The sequence below is a fragment of the Canis lupus genome, chromosome 5 (assembly GCF_003254725.2).
Source record: "Canis lupus dingo isolate Sandy chromosome 5, ASM325472v2, whole genome shotgun sequence".
In the NCBI taxonomy this organism is placed as follows: Eukaryota; Metazoa; Chordata; class Mammalia; order Carnivora; family Canidae; genus Canis; species Canis lupus.
The window spans coordinates 840,982-857,500 of record NC_064247.1 but is presented as its reverse complement, the minus strand read 5'-3'; the positions used below and the strand labels follow the sequence as shown (position 1 = coordinate 857,500).

General features: G+C 54.5%; 1 protein-coding gene and 1 long non-coding RNA gene across 3 annotated transcripts in view; one reads left to right on the top strand and one right to left on the bottom strand.

The window, feature by feature from the left end:
- The window catches only part of LOC118354826 (uncharacterized), a 15,014-nt gene extending 12,831 nt beyond the window's left edge, over positions 1-2,183 (bottom strand). Inside the window, exon 1 of the long non-coding RNA XR_004816103.2 lies at positions 1,992-2,183. This is a non-coding gene — a long non-coding RNA (uncharacterized LOC118354826). The remainder of the gene's footprint in view (positions 1-1,991) is intronic.
- LOC112671028 (beta-galactosidase-1-like protein 3) overlaps positions 2,176-16,519 on the top strand; it is a 41,729-nt gene continuing 27,385 nt past the window's right edge. Inside the window, exons 1-10 of one of the 2 annotated variants that reach the window (XM_049109740.1) lie at positions 2,176-2,213; positions 3,106-3,237; positions 3,344-3,559; positions 5,956-6,024; positions 6,569-6,664; positions 7,835-7,943; positions 10,775-10,918; positions 11,655-11,747; positions 13,162-13,243; positions 14,035-14,099. In XM_049109740.1, the coding sequence (XP_048965697.1) occupies positions 2,191-2,213; positions 3,106-3,237; positions 3,344-3,559; positions 5,956-6,024; positions 6,569-6,664; positions 7,835-7,943; positions 10,775-10,918; positions 11,655-11,747; positions 13,162-13,243; positions 14,035-14,099 (1,029 nt within the window). In that variant the 5' untranslated portion in view covers positions 2,176-2,190. The remainder of the gene's footprint in view (positions 2,214-3,105; positions 3,238-3,343; positions 3,560-5,955; positions 6,025-6,568; positions 6,665-7,834; positions 7,944-10,774; positions 10,919-11,654; positions 11,748-13,161; positions 13,244-14,034; positions 14,100-16,519) is intronic. The other variant, XM_025464843.3, reaches the window with a different exon arrangement.

Sequence of the window (16,519 nt, the reverse complement as noted above, 5' to 3'; positions counted from 1 at the left end):
AAGAAAAAGAAATAAAAGACATAAAGAAAGAAATAAAACTGTATTTGTAGACGAAAAGATTGCCTCTGTAGAAGATATCAAGGAATTGGATTTTCAATTCCTACAACAACCTCTTAGAATTAAGTGAGTTTACCAAGCTCACAGAATCCAGCATCAGTACAAGAAACTGAATGGCATCTCTAAATGCTAAGACTGAATATGCTGAAACCAAACTTAAAAATATAATACCATTGGGGATCCCTGGGTGGCGCAGCGGTTTGGCGCCTGCCTTTGGCCCAGGGCACGATCCTGGAGACCAGGGATCGAATCCCACATCGGGCTCCTGGTGCATGGAGCCTGCTTCTCCCTCTGACTGTGTCTCTGCCTCTCTCTCTCTCTCTCTCTCTCTCTCTGTGACTATCATAAATAAATAAAAATTAAAAAAAAATATAATACCATTTAAAATCACTCAAAAGAAATTGCAACGGTGAGGTATAAAGCTGACAAAACATGCATAAGATCTGTGTGGGGAAAAAAAAATCGCAACAATCTGAGTTAAAAAAGTGGAAGAAGACCAAAAGAAATGGAGATACATAGTGTGTGCATGGATTTGAGGACTCGACATAGTCAAGACGTCAGCTCTGCGCACTTGGATCTGTGGGTTGATTGCAATTCCTATCCAGACTTTAGCATGGCTTTTTGTGGAAAGAGACAAGCCTGTTCTACATTTTATATAGAAAGGTGCAAGCCATAGAATAGTTTTTAAAATCTTGACAAAGAAGAATAAAGGTCTGTAGGTGTTTATTTTTTCAAGATTTATTTATTTATTTATTTATTTATTTATTTATTTATTTATTTATTTATGATAGACAGAGAGAGAGAGAGGCAGAGACACAGGAGGAGGGAGAAGCAGGCTCCATGCCAGGAGCCTGATGTGGGACTCGATCCCGGGACCTCAGGATCGCCTCTGGGCCAAAGGCAGGTGCTAAACTGCTCAGCTATCCTGGGGATCCCAAGTCTGTAGGTGTTTATTTTTTAGTTTATTTTTTAAGACTTATTTATTTATTATATATATATATAGAGAGAGAGAGAGAGAGAGAGGGGCAGAGACACAGGAGGAGGGAGAAGCAGGCTCCCTGCAGGGAACCCGACATGGGACCTAGGACGTGGGACTCGATCCCAGGTCTCCAGCATCACACCCTGGGCCAAAGGCAGGTGCTAAACCGCTGAGCCACCTGGGGATCCCAAGGTCTGTAGGTGTTTAAACCAAATTTATAAAATAGGGTATATATATTCAAAGAAGTTAAACAGCACAAAGAAGTTAGAAGCACACCCTGCTTCTGTGTAAGGTGTGGAAAGTCCCAAAGCCCATCGCTTCCGACGTGAGAATGAGAAAAAAGAGATAACCTGCAAAGTTGCTGACAAAAGTACACCTGCCCTGAGTGAGCCAAGAGAAGGAAACCCGTAATGTTTCCTGTAAACTATGGTCCTGATTTCAACCTGATGCCACACGCTGTGTTCTTACAAATGGGAGAGAAGAGGCAGAGGCTTTGAAGGGGAAAATCGGGAGGAGCTGTCTTCATCCCTGGGGGTTCCAACCCAGCAGGTTCCTCGCGAGGCCCCACCTGCGGCCTCTAGGCCGCGCAGCTCCCTGAAGCGCATCTGCATCTCCTGCAGTCGCCTGGGCTGGACCCGCGTCATCCAGGCTCTTCCTGTAGCATCCGCCCCCGCGGGCGGTCGCCGGGAGCTACCGGCTTTCCCTCCCCAACGCCCTCGAGTCGACTGGCCCTTAGCCCGGCATCGCGGCATCGCGGCCCGGAGCGGGCTCACCGGCTGGGCTCACCGGCTGGGGGCGCTGGCCCCGCGCTGTCGCATCTCGCCGCGCGCCCGCAGCTCTCCAGGGCCTGCCCCTGCCACCCCCGCGGCTGCACCGACCGCAGCGCCCCCCTCCGCTCGCCCCGCGCCCCGCGCCCCGCACCCCGCCCGCCGTCCGCAGGGGCCCCGCGTCTAACCCGGACAGGCCGCGCCGCCCCGGGTCCCGTCGGGCCGGTGACACGCAGGTCGCGGCCGCCGCGCCACACCCTCCCACGTGACTCCCCGAAGGGCTCTAAGGCACCTGCGCACGCGGCGGCTGGACTCGGCCGGCGCCGCCCCGTGCTTCCCGCGCCCCCGACACCTCGGCGCGGGACCCGGCGGCAGCGGGCGCCAACCATGGGCCCCCGGGCGCGCAGCAGGTGAGGTCGCCGGGCGCCACCCCGCAGCCGGCCGCCGCGTCCAGGCCCCCGCCCCGCCCGGCGCGCGCCAACCCGGGGGGGCCCCATCCCGGAGCCCCCAGGGTCTGCCCCATCCCGGAGCCCCCAGGGTCTGCCCCCATCCCGGAGCCCCCAGGGTCTGCCCCCATCCCAGAGCCCCCCAGGGCCCCCCCATCCCGGAGCCCCCAGTGTCTGACCCCATCCCAGAGCCCCCAGGGTCTGCCCCCATCCCGGAGCCCCCAGGGTCTGCCCCCATCCCAGAGCCCCCAAGGCCTCCTCCCATCCCGGAGCCCCCCAGGGTTTGGCCCTCATCCCGGAGCCCCCAGTGTCTGACCCCATCCCGGAGCCCCCAGGGTCTGCCCCCATCCCAGAGCCCCCCAGGGCCCCCCCATCCCGGAGCCCCCAGTGTCTGACCCCATCCCAGAGCCCCCAGGGTCTGCCCCCATCCCGGAGCCCCCAGGGTCTGCCCCCATCCCAGAGCCCCCAGTGTCTGACCCCATCCCAGAGCCCCCAGGGTCTGCCCCCATCCCGGAGCCCCCAAGGCCTCCTCCCATCCCGGAGCCCCCCAGGGTCTGGCCCTCATCCCGGAGCCCCCAGGGTCTCCCCCCATCCCGGAGGCCCCCGGGGTCTGCCCCCATCCCGGAGCCCCCAAGGCCTCCTCCCATCCCGGAGCCCCCCAGGGTCTGGCCCTCATCCCGGAGCCCCCAGGGTCTCCCCCCATCCCGGAGGCCCCGGGGTCTGCCCCCATCCGGGACTCCTCCCAGGGTCTGCCCCCATCCCGGGGCCCCGCCCAGGGCCCGCCCCGCCCCCGCGGCCCCGCCCCTCCCGCGGCCCCGCCCCGCCCCCCGCAGCCCGCTCACCGCGCCCCCCGCAGCCGGCGCCGCAGCTGGACCAGAGCCCTGGCCGTCGCGTTCCTGCCGCTCATCTTCTCGGGGTTCGCGCCCCGACCGAGACCGAAGCTGGGTCTCCCGGGCGCCAGTGCGCAGCCGCGGCCCGCGCCGTCCAGGTGGGCCCGGGGCGGGCGCGGGGCGGGGCGGGGGGGCTCCCCGGGGGGCTCCCCGGCTCCCCCGGGCCTGCCCCGAGCCTGCAGCGGGCCCCCTCGCCGTCCGCAGCCTCTTCAACTGGTCCCACCTGACGCCCCTGGAGCTGGAGGACCGAGCCGCGGGCCTGGAGCCGCAGAGCCCCGGCGGCCGCAAGCCGTGCTTCACGCTGGGGGGGCACAAGTTCCAGGTCTTCGGGGGCTCCATCCACTACTTCCGAGTGCCCAGGGCGTACTGGGGGGACCGCCTGCGGAAGCTGAAGGCCTGCGGCTTCAACACGGTCACCACGTGAGTGCGGCCAGCGCTCCGACCTCTGCCCTTGGGGTCCCCCCCCCCCGCAGGCCGGGGCCGCCGTCCTCACCGCGAGCCCGCGGGGCCCGGCTCGGGACACGAACCCAGAGCCGAGCGAGCCGGAGATCGGCGCCAACCCGGCCCCCGGCGGCTGGCTGGTTCAGGGGCCACCGGGGCTCAGGCCGTGACCCCGGGTCCCGGGATCGAGTCCCGCGGCGGGTCCCTGCAGGGAGCCTGCTGCTCCCTCGGCCTGGGACTCTCCTCACTCTGTGTCTCTCATGGATGAATAAATGAACTCTTAACAAACAAAACAAAACAAAAAAACCAACCTCTCTAATGGGAGAGTCCTTGGGTCCTTAGGAGCTCTCAGTTCAATGACAAAGGCCCCAGATATATATACAGATAATTACATGCTGGCTCCGCTTTCTTTTCTCTTCTCTTCTCTTTTCTTTTCTTCTTTTCTTTTTTAAGATTTTATTTATTCATTCATGAGAGACACGAGAGAGAGAGAGAGAGAGAGAGGCAGAGACACAGGCAGAGGGACAAGCAGGCTCCATGCAGGGAGCCCGATGTGGGACTCGATCCCGGGACTCCAGGATCACACCCTAGGCTGAAGGCAGTGCTAAACGGCTGGGCCACCCAGGGATCCCCCTGGCGTGGTTTTCTATTTAAGATTTTATTTATTCATCCATGGGAGACCCAGAGAGAGGCAGAGAGGCAGGGAGAGGGAGCAGCAGGCTTCCTGCAGGGCCCCAGGCAGGACTCAATCCCAGGACCCCGGGGTCATGCCCTGGGCTGAAGGCAGGCGCCCAACCCCTGAGCCCCGCAGGCCTCCCGTCCTGGGGTGTCTAATGTAAAGTTTACACGTGTTAGTAAACGATGTTAATTCAAAAGTAGCTGAGTTCTCCGCCTCTGGGGGAATTGCGCCCTGGTCCTGACACACCCGGGTACTCACGACAGGCCCTAACCTCCTGGGGCCCGAACCCGAGTTGTGCAAACCTTCCCTGGACTCAGAGGCCGCCGCCCCCTCCTCGCATGGGTCAGCACAGCCCCCCGGGTTCCCTCCCCCCCCACGTGGGTCAGCACAGCCCCCGTGTCCCCCCCCTGCCATGAGTCAGCCCTCGGGTGGCAGGGGACAGTGCTCCCAGGGCCAGTACCCGAGGCTGGAGGCAGTCACCCCCGCGCCCGCTCACCCACGCTACGAAGAATTTCATCATAAATAATCCCGGAGTCGAGAGGAGAGCCTTTCCTCCTCCACTTCTGGAGGAAATGACAGGGTTCTTCTTCGCCCCTCTAGGAAAGTAGGAAATCCTACTGACGGTTTTTCTGATGTTCGATAAATGCAGGGCTCTGGGATAAATCGGCTGGGCTCCGAGGCCCGCACGCGGGAGGGAAGGCGCACGCACACACACACACTCTCACACACACACCATAGATCACTGGACTTGATTTACTAGTGTCTTAGTTCAGATACAGATGTTTATGATTTTAACTGGAATTGATTTCAAATTGTATTTCTGGGCCCCCAGGGAGCTCAGTGGTTGAGCGTCTGCCTTCCCTCCGACCGTGATCCCGGGGTCCTGGGATCGAGTCCTGCATCGGGCCTCTGCTCCATCAGGAGCCTGCTTCTCCCTCCCCCTCTGACTCTCTCTCTCTTTCTCTCTCTCTCTGTCTTTCTGTCTCATAAATAAGCATATAAGATCTTAAAAAGAATAAAACTGTATTTCTGTTACTGTCTTGTCCAGTTTTGGTGTCAAGTGACTATATATGTTTTCCTGTTCTCTGAAACTGTCTTGCAATAGAATCCTCTTAACTCAGAGTGTTTGCTAAAGTCACCTGGAAAAGCCCTGTCACTACCGTCGGCGGTGGTTGGGAGGTGGAGATTTGGGGACAGTGTGACTTTTTTGAATGCTCATTGCTTTTTCTTCTAGAGTATAGACGATTTTTATTCGGTAGATCTGTTTTCCTTTTCTTTCTTCTTTTGGATGGACAGGACTTTGAAAAATTCTTTCTTGGAACTTGTACATCATATTGTGTATTTAACCTTTATTTTCTCACCTAAATGTTGAGTCTTTTCAAAGAACTACCTTGTAGCCTTATTAATATTCTCTATGTCTTTATATATTTTTTAAAAGATTTTATTTATTTATTCATGGGAGACACAGAGAGAGAGAGAGGCAGAGACACAGGCAGAGGGAGAAGCAGGCTCCCTGCAGGGAGCCCGACGTGGGACTGGATCTCGGGTCTCTAAGATTAGGCCCTGGGCTGAAGGCAGGGCCTTCAGTTTGTTTCAAAATAGAGCTATCTCAGGGGTTGGCATGATTTTGAAGTTGATATAGAAATTTAGGGGCAGAAATCAGATGTTTCTTGTGTTTCCCCCTTCCCGATTACAGTTACGTGCCATGGAACCTGCACGAGCCAGAAAGAGGCAAATTCGACTTCTCCGGGAACCTGGACATGGAGTAAGTGCTCTTGCTGCTTCTCGGCCTTGCCCAGGGTGGGGAGGCAGAGCGGTGGCTCCTTGGGGTTGATGACGACCACGGGGCCATCGTCGTGGTTCTGCTTGGAGGAGCAGAGAGAGGCTGGGCTCAGGAGCCTCGTTCTCAGGACCAGGCGCGGGCAGCTGTGACCCTGTTGCTTGCGGGGTCGGGGTCTGCGCCCTGAGCCCAGGCCTCTTCACCGCAGCCCAGAGGGGCCCAATCCCCAGGGTCGGCTCCACTCTGCAGTGCGGTCCAGCCACCTGGGCTGGCACAGGGCTTGGCCCTCTAGGGTAGCCGGGCCGTGGGAGTGAGGTTCACTGTAGGGCCCCCTGCCCCCTGTCTGATGGCCTTGGGCCTCATGCCCCCCGGTGGGGCTTGCAGAAGGTCGTGGGCTAGGAGAGGGTGGGAACCCAGCTCCCAGGGCCTGTGGAGGGAGGGAGAGAGGGGGGCGAGGGGCTGGGCGGCCTCACCACCTTGTGCTGCACCCCCCTGACGTCCTGAGAGCTGCTGACACTGACCTCCCCAGGGCCTTCGTGCTGCTGGCTGCGGAGATGGGGCTGTGGGTGATCCTGCGTCCAGGCCCCTACATCTGCAGCGAGATCGACCTCGGGGGCTTGCCCAGGTGAGCCGGACCGTGAGGCCAGAGTTGTGGTTGTAGTAAAGTCATTGACTTTACTAGACGCAAAGCTTCAGTCTAATAACAAATGAGCACATCCTCTGGGTCTTGCACTGGTATGTGCTTTATACACGTCGTGTCAGGCCGTGGTTTCTGTAATATGTTGAGGTGTGGATGCTCCTGTGGTCCCCGGTTTATAGATGAGACGTGTTCCTGGTGCTCTGGGCGTGAGGCCAAGAGTGTGCTGGGAGAGAGGAAGCATCGGGATGATAATATCTTCTCCCCCCACTGGAGGGACCTGTGCCCAGCTGTGTCCTCTGGTGGGAAGAACGGGAAGGGAAGTTTCAGGCAGTGGAGGGTGGGCTTGTTCTGATGATGCCGGATTTTTCTTATTTGGTCAGTGGAAGACCAAGTTCTAAGCGCCCTCAGATCCCTTCCCTACCCTTTCATTTTTCTTTGTCTGTGCTCTCATCTGTGATGCTTGTCCTCAATCCAAACACCTAAGGATCAGGGTGAGATGTCAAGAATGCGCTTCTGTTATTGTAGCGAGCTGGCAGGACTGCCCGTTTAGTCCAGGGCTCTGCCTCCAGGGGAGCACGTCTACTCTGCTTTGTCAGGTAAAGGCATTGCTTTTCACCAAGATGAGCCTGTTCTCCCCTTCCAGCTCAGGAGCAGAAATCACCTGACCTTGCAGGAAGACGGTGCTTTAGAGAAACAGCTCATGGCACAGCTTACTTTTCAGGTGATCCAGGGACGTGCTTACTCTGCGCTGGAAGCCTTAGCTCTTAGAGGGAATGTAACCCTCTGCCTAGCATGTATATGCTGTGCTAAAAAAAAAAAAAAAATGCTTTAAATGAACTGAACAAGAATAGAGGAGAGTATTCCACGAAAGGTTAAGATGTGGGAGTACAAGCCCCGATAGTACATTGTAAAGTGTCATGTCAATGGAATTGGTGTTTTTTCTTCTAAATCTGTGAGAAAGGTCGGAAAGGCTGACCTGGGCACATTCTTTCAGGACCCCTGGTGCTCCAGGACCATGGACGTGAGATCAAAGGGTGTGGAGCTGCCCAAGAGGCCTCAGGGAAGGGGCAGGAGGTCGTGTCCAGCCCCGCCCTGGCATACCCTCACCTGCGCCCTCCCACCTCGGGCACTGAGCTTGTCCCTCTCCGCCCCCAGCTGGCTGCTGCAAGACCCCAAGATGGTGTTGAGAACCACCTACAGCGGCTTTGTCAAAGCAGTGGATAAGTATTTTGACCACCTGATTTCCAGAGTTGTTCCCCTCCAGGTAAAGCAAATTTCCTGTTCCTTCTTTCTTATCTTTGCTTTAGGAAAATAGTTATTCCATCTTGTTCACAGAACAGGCTGTGCTCAGTCTCTATGAGGATTGAAGCTGACATTCTTGCAATTTTCAATTCTAGGTCCTCGTATTAAGTGCGGTCTTTACCCCAGGGTTTCTAGAAAGACACACATCATACTAAGGATGACAAAGGGTATTTATTTGTGGTCATCATTGTTCTGAATGTCCTCAGCGTTCATTAAACTCACTGATATTCATACTGCTTATTTTTACTCTTAAATTGTCTTTGTTGTTTTAAATAGTTAACATAAGCCCTTGGTGATAAAACCCAAAAGAGGACAAAGGGGTTTATGGTGAAGTAAGTCTCCTCTCTTACCCTGAGCTAAAGCCATTCAATTGCCTTTTCAGAAGATAAACAATTTTGCCAGATTTTTTGTGTGTCTTTCCAGAGATTTTCTACACATATAGAAGCGAATTATTCATGCATATGTATGTGTGTCTATGCATACTTTTTAATAAAAAATACACAATTCCTACTGGGCTTTTTTTGTCACTTAAAAAATATATTTTTGAAGCCCATTCTTTTACATGGCTGCATAGTATTCCACAATACAGATATATCATAATTAATGTAACTAATATCTCATCATGGACATTTGATTTTTCAAGTTTATGCTATGATGCATAGCTTGGTTCACATGTCATTTTGTACCTGTGTGAGTATATTTGCTATTGCTTACATTCCAGTTTGTTTTAGTTTCATAAATGCACAGAGCACAGACATCATGCATTTTTCTTTCTTCATGGAGTCTCCAGATCTTAGGCAGGGTACCCACAGTACACAGACCAGTTTATGATGAAAAAGAACATTACACCCTACAGTCTACAAGGCAGCAATTATTTGATTATTATGTTTGATTTTTAAAATACACCTCTCTTCCAAACAAGAGGAGGCACATGGTCATTATTTAAATAAAAATAAATCTTATGGGTCAGCCCCGGTGGCTCAGCGGTTTAGCGCCGCCTTCGGCCCAGACCCTGATCCCGGAGACCCGGGATTGAGTCCCATGTTGGGCTCTTTGCATGGAGCCTGCTTCACCCTCTGCCTGGGTCTCTGCCTCTCTCTCTGTGTGTGTCTCTAATAACTAAGTAAAATAAAATATTAAAAAAATAAATCTTATATTAAGAGCATATCTCTTGGTAAAACTTGAGAGGGAGAAAAAAAACCATTCTGAGGCAGAAGACCAATAGCTTATTATCTTAGACTCTTTTTTTGGGGGAGGGGGAAATATGATGCAGATCTAGCCCTTTATAACTAATTCTCAATTATGAACTGTGAGTTACTCCTAGACTAACTTTTAAAGAAAAGAAACTGGAGATTAGGAGTGGAGATAAAGGGGAAGACAGATTAGGAGTAAGGTCTCGGCAGTACAGCTTTAGGAGAGATGAGCAATGCTGAGGGGAAGAGGGCATCACCTTTAGGATTAAATTGTGGGTCTGTTAGGCAGAATCGAGGTGCATCCTTCATAAGAAGACCTGAAAACCATTTATTTCTGGCTGCATTTCTGCCAGCTAAGTGGGACCAGATGTGGGAGCAAAAATCTCTGAGCCTTAAAACTAGAAAGACTTTGAATGTTTGGCTGGGAGTTCAGGCACGAGTACAAATGCCACGTATCACTCGTATAGGTGCAGCAAGCAAAGCGAATTTATAGGCATCTACTGAACTCATGAGATAGGAAATCCTAGGAATTTTTTAAGAAGCAAGGAATTAGGGCAGCCCGGGTGGCTCAGCAGTTTAGCGCCGCCTTCAGTCCAGGGCGTGATCCTGGAGACCCGAGATCGAGTCCCACATCGGGCTGTTTGCATGAGCCTGCTTCTCCCTCTGCCTGTGTCTCTCCCTCTCTCTCTCTCTCTCTCTGTCTTTCATGAATGAACAAATAAAATCTTAAAAAAAAAGAAGCAAGGAATTATAAATGCAAATGAAATTCAACAAGTAATTATTGAGCACCTGAGTGCCTGGCGGTGCTGGGTGGGCGCTAAGCTTCCCATGGTGAGAAGGGCAGACGTGGTCCCTCCCCAGGGAGACAGATGACCACTTACAGTATCAGGAACATCTGCTGCAGTGGACCAAGTGCAGGGCACCCTTCCTAGGGGTAGCGGCCAGGGAGAAAGGGAGGTTCAGGGCCTGGCTTTCTAGAAAAAGTAACCGGAACAGTGAGGTGAAGGGTGGATGGGCACTAGCAATGGCCGGGAGTCTGTGGGTGGGGACCAGGGAGCAGGGGTAGGATGAGGCACTTGAAGAGCTCGAAGTAGCCCAGCTCTGTGTGGAGCATAGACGTGAGGTGGGAAAGAGGCGGGGAGGCTGGGGAGGAAAACCCACCGCAGCGCTCGTCCTCTTCTGTCCCCGTGTCCGAGGGGGTACCTCGCCCTGACCCACGTGCGCACTTGCTCTATAGGCCATGGGAGCCCGTGTTGGGTGGGCGGTGAAGTGGTGGGGCTGCCCCGGGCTGCTGTGCCTTCGTGGGAGGACACTGGAGGATCAAGCTGGACTCTTAGGGCTCCGTGCGTCCCGCTAGGTGGATGTTAGGGACGGTGGCGGCTGGGCGCTGGGGGACCACTGCGGGGCTGAGCGGCAGGGCCAGCGTGACAAAGCAAAGCAAGCAGACAGAGCAGCAGAGTGAGAGGGCAGGGGACAGTGGCCATGCACCAGGGGACAGGGCTGCTAGGCAGGAGCCCCCGAGGCTGGGAGGGCAGCGGTCCCGCCGTGTGTGCTCCCCTCCCTGATGCCACGGTTCCCAACGGGTCTCTGTGGACGTCAGGTGGCCTGGAAGGACAGGCTGAAGTACAGGAGGTGGAGGGGACAGGGCGGTGGCGAGGCGTGCCGCGGCGGGAAGACAGGCGTGCCTCTGTCTGCTGGACACGGTGGCCCGGCGCAGAGGGAGCCCGACGGTTGGCGACGGCCCGTGAGCAGATTATTAGTATGAGAGACGGCAGGGAGACAGTGGAGGGCCGCCCACCGGGGGGGAAGGCGGGACTCTGTGTGAGCGCCCGGGCCCTGGAGGAGGCAAGTGGGGCCGGGAGGAGGGGGCTTACGGGAGCACGTGGTGCACGGGGAGCATGGGGTGCACGGGCAGCACGGGAGCACGGGGACATGGGGCGCACCGGGGCACGGGCAGCACGGGAGCACGGGGAGCATGGAGCACACGGGGAGCACGTGGTGCACAAGGAGCACGGGGTGCACGGGGAGCATGGGGTACATGGGGCACTGCCCATACTACAGCTGGCGCTGGGCGTGTGGTGGCCGCAGGCCCGGCCTCCACTCCCCGACCTCCACTCCCTGGCCTCCTCTCCCCGGCCTCCACTCACCCGGCCTCCACTCGCCCGGCCTCCACTCCCTGGCCTCCTCTCCCCGGCCTCCACTCACCCGGCCTCCACTCCCCGGCCTCCTCTCCCCGGCCTCCACTCACTCGGCCTCCACTCCCCGGCTTCCTCTCTCCGGCCTCCTCCCGCCAGCCTCCACTCACCCGGCCTCCACTCCCCGGCCTCCACTCCCCGGCCTCCTCCCCCCGGCCTCCACTCCCCGGCCTCCACTCCCCGGCCTCCTCCCCCCGGCCTCCACTCCCCGGCCTCCACTCCCCGGCCTCCACTCTCCGGCCTCCACAACCCGGCCTCCACTCGCCCTCCGTGTGCTTGTCTCAGTACCGCAGGGGAGGCCCCATCATCGCGGTGCAGGTGGAGAATGAGTACGGCTCGTTCGCCGAGGACAGAGGCTACATGCCTTACCTTCAAAAGGTAGGAGGCGCTGGCCTTGCCGCGTGGGTACCTGCTTGGGGCGTCGCTGTCACTTCCTGCCCTGCTGCCCGGGGCCCTGTGGCAGGGGCTGCGGGCGGGGGAATCCGCGAGACGCAGGCAGCGCCTCCGAAGGCGGAGTGGAGTGGTCGGGAGGCGCTCAGGTCACTCTATTGGGAGATGAAACGTGCCGCGGGAAGATCATTCCTCTCGGTTGCCGGGACTGTGACCCGCGCTTGCCCTTAAACCTGGGGGCTGCTGACTTTAGGGCCGCAGCCCGCGATGGCTCACGAGCTTGATGACAGTGGCCCCCATCCTGCAGCTTTCTGACCTGTAGTGTTAACGCTCTTTCCTTCATTGCTTGGCTACTCCATGGTGGGGGGGGTTGCGGGGGGTCGGGGGAGGTCTCAGGCCAGGGAGCAACTGCAGGCCTGCCTAGTGGCCCTGCTGACGGGTCAGGCCCCTTCCCATCCCTGCTTCCCCGCAGCGAAGGAGCTGATGAGGTCCAGGGTGAACTGACCGCCTGCGCAGGCTGCTCTGCGGGACACAGGGGTCACGTTAGCTCTGTCCCCACACAGACGCCTGGGTGGCATGACTTGGAAGGCAGTGGGGAGGAGCTGCCGGCTGGGTAGGGAAGGGGGCGGTGGTGACAGGAGGGGGAGAAAGGGCAGGGCTGGGCTCGGTGGACCTCCCGCTTCCTGCCTTACAGCTGTGGCCTCTGGGCCTGGACAAGGTCTGTAGGGTCGCCCCCTCTAACTTTTCTCAGGCGCATCACGTCAGACACCCTCAAATCAATCACATTTGGGTAGCCTTGTTTTCCCTTGATTTTCAGAATTTACTACTCGGCTCCCTTGCCAGGCCCAGCCATGGCTCAGTGAACAAATAAGACCCACAGACCGGGTCCACTCGCCCCCTGGCCGTCTTTCTGCTCCTCAGCCCTGAGTAAAGGCAATTTGCAAATTAGATCCCCCTTCCCTGAAGCCAAGGCAGGCTTCCTTGCTTCCTTTGGGTGTCCAGGCAGGACCCAGGTTTCATGGAGTTTTTCTGGGACCCCCACAGCCGTGGCCTCTTTCTGTCAAGCACAAAGTACTCCGAGGCCTTCTCTCTTTCCCTTGCGTTTAGAGCCTCCCCCAAGTGCCTCCTCGTAACACTCAGCCTCGTGTTTTTCCCCTCGAGGCTGTGAGCCCCTACTCAGCTGCTCCGTGGTCACCCTGGGAATGACTAGCCTGCAGCAGAGACCTGTGTTCCCCTGATGTACTGAATTGCAGATGGTCGGACTCTAAATCCAAACCTTTCTCTCTAGCTCCCATGATGCCCAAGTGAGCCCAAGCTCTGTTTTTCCCCCTAATTTCCTTGTATTTTCTTCTTCTCATGGGAGCAAGGGAAGTGGGTTCATTTTGTCCAGTTTGCTCAACAGGCCCTGCTGGAAAGAGGGATCGTGGAACTGCTCGTGACCTCAGATGATGCAGAAAATTTGCTGAAAGGCCACATAAAAGGAGGTACGGATTTAGACTTATTTTAAGGAAGAACTGAAGCTTTCACCAGCCACTCTGAGTCTTGAACCAAATATGTCTCTGCTGTCTCTCTTTCCCATGTACGTTGACGAGGACTCCGCCAACCCCGTCTCCTTCCCTCACTCATGTTGTCTGTAAACAGAACAGAAGAGCTTGAGCTCTTCTGACCTCAGTACACTTTTGCATCCTGCATAATTTTCCTGTGGGCTAAGACTCTGGATTGGTGCCGGGCGGGGCTTAGAAGGCAGGTCTCCCCACCCGCATGGAGAGCCACGCATCAGGAGGCTGGCCAAGGCCAAGTTCCGGTCCTGGGATCTTGCAGCGGGAGGCTCCTGTGGACTCCGACTAGAGTTCATTCTAGAGAGTGAAGTAACAGGGCAGCTGAGACCAGATCTTGAGGCGATCAGAGTGATTGAGTCCAGGGAGCATCTGTCCTGAGTTCAAGGACTCGCATGTATAATGTGGCTCCTCCCTGCAGTGCTGCAGCGGGAAGTGTGCTGAACTTGGGGCAAGTTGTGTGATCCTGGCCTGTTCGGCTTCTCTACCAAAGTTGGTTAATTTTAACTGCCCTTCTTATCTTGCATTGTCCTCGCAAGTGTCCAGTGACGTGAGGACACGTGTGGCAGCTCTTTGTACTTTGCGGAGTGGAATATGAGTAGCGCCTCCTCATCCTTACTACCTGGCACCCCTTCCTTCTGTGTGCAAGGTGTGGCCCCCACTCACCCCGGTGGCACTGCCACGGCCCCTCACGCAGTGCCTGTGTCTTCTCTCTATAGTTCTGGCCACCATCAACATGAACAGTTTTCAGGAGAGTGATTTCAAGCTGCTTTCCTACGTGCAGGTAAGGATGTCCCGGAGGTGAGGAGTCTTTGCTCCTTTGCCTGCCCCAGCCTCCCTCGCTGTGGGGCTGTGAGAATGGGCTTGGCAAGAACACCCCGTCTCCCTGCCACTGCCCACCTAGGGCCTCAGCCGAGTTCCAAAGCAATGTGGGGAGTCTTTGCCTTTTGTCATGGGGAGAGAGAAGGAAGTCCTGCTCCTATCATGGCAGTCGGCAAAGGACCTCCTGGAAGTGATTAGAGGGAAGGTGAGAGGGTTTTCTAAGGTACATCAAAGCAGATGAGGTTCATTTTCCTCCGAGAGGCCAGCGCTCAGAAATGGGCCGTAGCCGTTGCTGAAGAGGGCCCCTACCTCGCTGAGGGCCCCTACCTCGCTGCACCGAGTCAGCCTATTTACCCAGACTCTGCAAAGCATGGACGTGAATAGCTGTTGTACATGATTCACTGACGACCGTGGATTGAGTAGCTCCTGTCTCCTCCCCATCGAGGGTCCCTGTGATAGTTTCAAAGATGGACAAACTGGAGTCCGTGCCTCTGGGGGTATATCCTTTCTTCACAGAACAGCTGGATTGGGGTCTTACAGACCCAATGTCGTTAAGCTTTCCTCTGCTTAACACCCTTCTGTGGGGCCCCCCCGTGCCCGGGCTGGGATCTGACGCGGTACCCCTTCCCGGCGAGGCCCACCCTGCTCCTCTCCCGGAGGCCCGGAGGCCCGGAGGCTGCCTTCAGCCCTGTAAAGTACGGGGCTCACTGCTCGCTGGCCCGAGCCTCGCGGGGCGCTTCTCCCAGGGCCTTACACCCTTCTACACAGAGTTTTAAAGAATAAATTAGTCTTATTTCCTCTTCTCACTAATTTCTGCACATCTTCTGGCCTAGGAAACGGAAGGGGCTCTGCGGGGGCTGGATCCATGGCTACCTAGTTTTTAATGGCTGAAAGTCTCTTGTCTTTTTTTAGTATTGGTTCTTTTTTTCTTTTCTCACTTTTTTTTTAAAAGAAGTTTTGTTGAAGTGTAATTCATACATGATTAAACTCACCAATTAGAAGTAAACAATTCAATATGTAGAGTTTTACAACCATCCCCACAATCTAAGAGTTTCCCCATGCTCAATTGTGGTGAATCCCCTGCTCCCATCTCCAGCCGTAGGCAGACACTGATCTGCTTTCCATCTCCATAAATGTGTATTTTCTAGACATTTCAAATAAATGGAATCATACAGTATCTAGCCTTTTGTGTCTGGTTTCTTTCATGCAGCTTGATGTTTTTGAGGTTCCTCTGTACTCTAGCCGGGATCAGTACTTCCTTCCTTCTGAGAGCCGGGTGGACTGTGTCCTTGTGTCCTACGTCTAAAGTCCTAGCCAAAGCCAAGGATCATGCAGGTTCTTCTCAGATGTCCTTCTTTCCTACACCAGGATGGTTAACATGGGTTTGAAAGTTGATGCAGTCTCGTATTCCTGGGATTAATCCCACCTGATTGTGATGTGTTGTTGTTTTATATGCTGTGAATTTCAATTTGTTCATGTCTTATTGAGAAGTTTTGCTTCCATGGTCATGAGGGATATTGATCTTTGGTTTTCTTTTCTTGAAATGTCTTTATTTTAGAATCAGGGTAATGTTGGTCTCATAAAATGAGTTTGGAAATACTCCCTCATTTTCTATTTTCTGGAAGAGGTTGTATAGAATCCATAGGATTTCTCACTTAATGTTTGGTAAAATTCACCAGTGAAACCATCGGGAGCTGAAGTTTCTTTTTAAAAAAAATTTTTAACTAGAAATTTCATTCTCTAATAGATGTAGCATAATTTAGGTTATTTCTTCTTGAGCAAGTTTTAGTAGTTTGTGTCTTTTAAGGATTTATTCTATTTCACCTAAGTTTATGAATTCATAGGCACAGAGTTGTTGGTAAGATTCTGTCAATGTCAGTGGGGGTGGCCCTTCTCTCATTCCTGATACTGGTAAGTTTGTGTCTTCTCTCTTTTTCTCAGTCAGTGTGACTAGGAGTTTATCAGCTGCATCGATCTTTTTCAGAGAACTAGCTTTTGGCTTTTTTTTTTTTCTTCATAGTCTTCCTGTTTTCTGTTTCATTGATTTCTTCTCTGATCTTTAGCATTTTCCATTTTGCTTCCTTTGGACTAAATCGTCTCTACTTTTTCTGTCTTTGTGTGTGTGTGTGTGTGTGTGTGTGTGTGTGTGTGTAAGCTTAGATTACTGATTTGAAACGTTCTTCTTATCTAATACGAGCATTTATGGCTGCAAGTTTCCCTGAATGCACTGTTTAATATCCTGTATTTTCACTTTCAGAAATGTTTCAAAATATTAAAAAATTTCCCTTGAGACTTCATCTTTATTCTATGTATCAGAAGTATGTTGCTTAATTTTTGAGTCCTTGGGGATTTTCTAGATACTATTCTGTTGTTGATTTCTAG